The sequence below is a fragment of the Epinephelus moara genome, chromosome 7 (assembly GCF_006386435.1).
Source record: "Epinephelus moara isolate mb chromosome 7, YSFRI_EMoa_1.0, whole genome shotgun sequence".
NCBI classification, from domain to species: Eukaryota; Metazoa; Chordata; class Actinopteri; order Perciformes; family Serranidae; genus Epinephelus; species Epinephelus moara.
The window spans coordinates 13,175,412-13,181,592 of NC_065512.1; the positions used below are offsets into that span (position 1 = coordinate 13,175,412).

Here is a 6,181-nt window from a genome sequence, read left to right on the forward strand (position 1 = left end):
ATTGAGTAACCAATCATACAGAAACGTTTCCGTGTGAATTGTGTGTGTTGCCTAACCGGTGAGACAGGAATATTTCCCTCGGCGTTGGGCTGGCAGGCCTCTGCCACAGCTTTCACATGCCCAAAGCCTACGGCAGTAAGGAGGAGCTTGGCGATCTTAAGTGCATTGAGGTAAGCCCCACGCCGTGTCTCCATGTCCGCTGATGGGAGGAAGTTGTTTCTGGTGAGCATGCTCAACACCAGGGGCAGCCCACCACTCTTCAAGAAGTTGTACTGGAAGTCGCTGGCATCCTCGCCCAGGGTGGCACTGGCTGGCATCAGCAAAGCATAAACAACCTGGAACATCAGCAATAAGAGTGTGAGCCTTCTTACAAATCGACAAGCATGGGAAGAAACAATGAGACTGTCTTACACAATAGGATTAGTGGTTTATCTTGATATCTTTGCTGAGTGAAAGCAGGAAGTCTCAAAGATGGCACGATATTAACACTTTCTAGTCACTGCAGCTCTCCAGCTAATTTGGTAATTCTACCTCTATGAGTTGGGCCACATGTTTATGTAATCATACTACGTTACGATTGCTCAAGGAGTTGCAACACTGCTGTTCAAACAACGGTCGAAGCCTATCACAATAATTACATTTTTGACTTATGATATATGGACATGACCTCAATCATTTGGCTGACCTCGATATTGCCTGTTGGGCTATATGCATGTTTGTTTACCTAAGAATGTCATCAACATTTTGGCCATAATGATGCCAGAATTAACAGCAGAGTTTTCCCGACTGCTGCAATGATTCTCCCTTTTTTTCCTCTCCACCTTCACCTCCTTGCGGTACTTCAAAGAAAGGTAAAACAACTCTTTAAAGATGACACTGCAGTTTACCAGTAGCCTACAGCTGCACTTCTGGAGTGGATGAGTCTGACAGTAGCAAAGTTCTGACAGCTGTTAGCTTCCTAACCCCTGGTAACAAGCCAAAAGTCCTTTGTTTGTAGTTTTACCCTCCAACAACTTCTTCCTCACTCTGTAAATCTACCGGCAAACTGCCCGACTCCAAGGCCGTCCACTCCCAGACCTGACTGCAGCGCACCAGCAGGATTATGGAGGTGACTGCGTTGTTCCTGGAGCTTTGTTTAGTATGTCTACCAGTCTAATTGGCCTAATCTTTTATTAAGTCTCAAAATTAGTCATTTTGGACAACTCCTATAAAAGGTACTACAATTCTATGCATATTCCAATTCCAATGTCTGATATTCCTAAGAATGACAAGTTTTTGTTCTTTGAAAGGATGTACTTGCAAAATTTTGGTTTTATATTATCATTATTTAAAGGAGCTATATGTAAGAAATATAAAGCAAATAGTCATAAAATCCTCCTTATATGTCACAGAGACTAAGGAACAATGTTCGTATAACATACTGATCTCACCAACAACAATAGTACAGCCAGAATATTTGCATTTAAAAAAAATATTTTACGGTCCGCAAATCATGTTTATGTTTTGAATTTGTGTTTTGGCCTGTTGTGCCACCCACCACCGTCTACCAGTCACACAGTCAGTACAGTCTCAGCATCAGTTACAGTTACGACTGAGCTACAGCAGCACGGCAAGCAGCATTAGCAGTGTCCCGGTACATAGCATTAGCAGTCTCCTCCGCTGTATCCCGGCAGCAGTGTTAGCAGCAGAGAAGCCGGTCTTGCTCAAACGGTCCGCTGGAAAACCGAAGATCAAGGACGCGGCGACACGGCCCTACCACGGCAGCCGCCCGTGGGCAAACAAATCAGTCTCCAGCGTGCTGCTGTCCAGCAACCTCGAATCAGTAGGGGAGGGGGGGCCGACACGACGCGCGGCAGTATTTTGAATTTGAGTGCAGTAACTGTTTTGGCCACATTCTTACATACAGCGCCTTTAAGTGGCATAAGATGGTCTCAAAATGACAATCATTTCATTTATCGCAATTATTTCTGGGATAATATATTGTACAACAAAATTAGTTATCGTGACAGGCCTACACCAATCAACACACAATGATGCATTACTACATCACAGGCTAGTCAAGCTGAAAAATCAGAAAACGTATTACAAAAGCCAACTGAGACCCACCTCAATGAGGTAGAGCACTTGTGAGGGTGAGGGCCCGAAGAAGCGCGAGTCCAGTGAAGGACTGAGGCTGTTCTCTCCAAGCTTGGCGTGGTCCAGACACACCGCTCGCAGATTCTCCACGGTAGTGTTATCTGGAGGACACAGAAACCGCACAAACATAAATGAACATGACCATTGGAGCTAACATTGCCTGTGTGTTTTTTGTGTATGTTTTCATAGAGTAAAGTGGCTGGATAATATTAACAGCACAGGTGTGTGTATATACCCAGCACAGCTGCATGTACATACCTGGGGGCATGAGTTTCATGAGAACCCGAGCTCCGTCTCTGAGCAGTGGCATGTTGAGGTTGCAGCCCAGGTCAGCCACTTGCCACAGGAAGGAGATGTAGCGCAGATGCAGCGACATTATCTGCGAAACAGGAAATAGGACAAAGTTCACAAACTGATCAACACTGTGTTACACAGCACTGCATATGTGAGTCAGTGGTTAGAACACAAAACACTGTGGACCACATGTGGGTGAGTGACGTTTTTCACATTGTGATTATGACACAAACTAATGTATGATATAAAGCTCCCTAACGATTTAAATAAAATGGTTAAATAATATTTATTATTGCATGAGGGACTGCTCCAGATTTTTAGTTTTCCTTTGCGGCACAGAATCTAAGAAAACGTTCTCCTACACAACATCTATCACATACCTGCCATCAATGATTTAATTAAAACATCACTCATCCCTTGTTGTTGCGACAGAGGTAAAGCATTGTTTGGCAACATGGAAATCAGCTCAGTTTAAACAGCTAATACAGTGTCTGGTTTGTAAACTCACCACACCAGGAAGACAGCTCTCCACCTCAGGGTTGGGCCCATCGCTGTAGTGGTTTCCGTGGTTACCAGGAGAGCCAGTGGATGAGTCAGAAGAGCTGTCTGGGCTTGAAGGCATGTTGGCACTCACCTGGGTCAGTTTGGCCGTGATAAGCTGTACAAAATTTTTTTACAGTTAATGCTGATGTAAAAACGAACCATGGTGTCCTGTGCATAACTTTAACTGCACATACGAGGCAGCACAGTACCTTTAATGAAAATATTTCTATTTGAAAGAGTAACATCAATCCTCATTCTCACCGTTTTGTCCTTCAAATTGAGCTGTCCAATCAGCTTCCTGTCATCAGCTGGATCGACAACCTCTCCCCCAATGAAGAGCTCAATCTTGGTATGAGCAGCGTTAGCTTTGATCCTGTTTAGGATGCCGCGCCGCACAGAGCCGATTGTATCATTGGTGTGTGACCAGATGTCCAAGTCATCTACCTGACGCCCCTGGTTGGGGAAACGGACGATCAATGTGATATGCTTCCCACGGAAAGCTCTGCAAGAGAAGATGGAAGAAAGAGGTTTACGTGAAACACTGAGACAAACTACCTTTGTTTTCCAATTTTGAGATAGGTAATGTTCATGAATTGTAATGTGTGACCCATAGATATAAAAGTAGAACTGACATTCCCATTCAAATCAGCATAGCAGGATGGTCAGTGCCGAAGCCGTTTTTATGAGTATAGCTGCCATAGCAACCGTTGTATTGGGCTAACTTCTAAATAAACTTCTGTATAAACAAACAGACTTGCAACAATTCCTGGACTCAATGAGGTGAGGTTTTGCAGTAATGACCACATGAACAGTGAAGCAGTATGTTTTCAAATAACCAATGAGTTAAAAATCCTTTAAAAACATTACTGTATTTCCCCGTTTCTTTTGTTACCATTAATTGCACATCTATAAAACATGATGTTCTCCGAAGAATGAGTGAGTCACTGCTCAGGGGACAGCCTGAGAGGCAAAGGCTGTGGGAATTAATAGTGTAAAAATCAGCTTATTTTCAAATATAACCCAGCAAAATAAGGGTATAATTTTGACTAGACCAGAGTTGGAGATTGTTGCAACAGCACAGAGACGGTTTCAGTGACTTTTTTTTGTTTCTGTGGAGTTTGAAGGAAGTGTGTTTTAGGATGAGTAAGCAAAGCGATAAAGCTAACAATTGTCTAAGTTTGGTGAAAGAGAGGAACTTAGACTGGTGTATGGGTGTATTTTTCTGTTTAAGAAGGAAAACAGGTAGACCTAGTGAGTGTGTAGATTAGTGAGTGTGACACACTTTACAGCCCAACTGACTTGTGTCCTCACCATTACAACTAACAACGGTTGCCATTTTCTTTGAACTACTTAAATGACCACGGCAAACAGTTCAATGTGCTTTCTATTCATTCTTTTTCTATGGTGTGACCTGTAGCAAAGCTTACTGCAGTGTCTGGGTTTATTCTTGTCATTTAGTAATATGTTATTTATGGTAATGAAACAGTGTCATTGTGACTGTACCTCGACATAGGCAGTATAGTCCGCTCCTCATGGTAGTCACTGTCACACTCATTGATGTACTCCTTGAGCACAGTGAGAACTCGCACCATGCGGATAGCCTCCTGACGGGCACAGTTAATGCTGTCTTTGTCTCCGTCTAACACACACAGGGTGTCGTAGGACGCCTTCAGACGGTCAAAACATGACTGGATGAAGTCTTCATGAATTTCAACCTGACAGGGACAGAAAATGGGTACGAAGATGAATACAGGTGCATTGTCATTACAAGCAAAAACAAACAGATTACACTTCTGCTCTGACTGAAACAGAGCGGTCAATGTACCTGATTGACTTGTAGTTTTGGTCCGAGGTTGGTGTAAATCTCCTTCAGCAGGTCTATAGCTCGGCTGGCGATGTCATCGCTTCCTTGAATTACCACCTGAAAGAGAGGAGAAAATAAAGATGAGAGTCTAACTTCATGCATACATGTCTGAGGAGGTCCAGGCACTGAAGTAGAGAGGAGCCTCATTATTGACCACCCAGAACAATAGAGAGGGCAAGGAGAATGCACTACAGGGCTGCGTTTTTTTTTTGTCTCTTGCAATAGACAGAATTCTAGCAGAATCAGCTCTGGGGCAAGAGAGAACCATATTTGTGTCTGCTGTCAAGTGTCAGCTCCTCTTTTGTTGATGCAATTCCTACCTTCAGGCTACATGACACGTATACGGCAGAGCATCTTCTACTCACGACTGCACCAAGTTAACACCGTTATATTAAGTCTTTAGTTATCTCAGATTAGAGAGTGTAATTACAGCCTTGGTAATCAGTTACATTTATTATTTTGGCAGACGCTTTGGTGCAAAGCCACGTATAAATGAGGCACAATCCAAGCAACAATACATCAAGGAGAAGCCTTCGAGAATAAGTGCCTGAACACTCAGTTTCACAAGTGTCAGAAGGATTGCAGATGCCTGAAGCAACACAGCAAATGACACATGTTTTGAGAGAAAGAGAGAGAAATATCAAAAGAGAGACTGAGTATAATAGGTGGAGTGTGTACTCTGGGTCTTCAAGCTATTTTTTAAGACATAAAGGGATTCTGCTGACTGAATTGTGTTTGGTCAGCAGAGCCACAAAGCTGACAAAACTGGTCAGGCAGTCAGAACAACAGCCGACATATATCACCAATGTCTATCTCCCTCTCTTCAATACACACAAACTTGAAAATGATCCAGTAAGAGACTTTTAAAATCAGACATCCGAGATTTAAGTAGTGCTCAAGGTGACCAAATCGAGATATCTTCTCTTCTCTTTAAGGTATCCAATTTTTCTTAAACCTGTTATTCAAATATAAACAGGGCTTGACAGTAAGGCAGCATTTATACTTCTGTATTGAACAGACGCCGTACCTACTGGTGTAGGCTCTGCATCGACATGGAGCATACGGCAGTAGTCTGACGTGCACCTTTCCAGAAATGTAACTACATGTTGCAGTAGTACAGACCTCCTGTCTATTTTTGTAAGCTGAAACCATTTCCCTCAGTGGAAACAAAGCTTTATTTATTTTAATTTCACAGATAAGAAACAATAAATTGTGAAGACAATAAAGCCTCCACAAAAATAGCATTTTAAGTCTTGTGTGTGATTTATCCTGGCTTCATATGAGCAGAGGAAATCTCCGCTAGTCGCTAGGCTAATCTATACAATGTGAAATGCCATAGGCTTG

At 42.8% G+C, this 6,181-nt stretch overlaps 1 protein-coding gene across 5 annotated transcripts in view; it reads right to left on the reverse strand.

Moving 5' to 3' along the window:
- usp9 (ubiquitin specific peptidase 9) overlaps window positions 1-6,181 on the reverse strand; it is a 55,656-nt gene that overhangs the window by 20,625 nt on the left and 28,850 nt on the right. For all 5 annotated transcript variants that reach the window (XM_050049838.1, XM_050049839.1, XM_050049837.1 and 2 more), the window contains 7 exons: window positions 4,799-4,894; window positions 4,477-4,688; window positions 3,235-3,475; window positions 2,939-3,088; window positions 2,395-2,515; window positions 2,107-2,237; window positions 57-335 (listed from right to left, as the gene is read on the reverse strand). In XM_050049838.1, coding sequence (XP_049905795.1) covers window positions 57-335; window positions 2,107-2,237; window positions 2,395-2,515; window positions 2,939-3,088; window positions 3,235-3,475; window positions 4,477-4,688; window positions 4,799-4,894 — 1,230 coding nt within the window. The remainder of the gene's footprint in view (window positions 1-56; window positions 336-2,106; window positions 2,238-2,394; window positions 2,516-2,938; window positions 3,089-3,234; window positions 3,476-4,476; window positions 4,689-4,798; window positions 4,895-6,181) is intronic.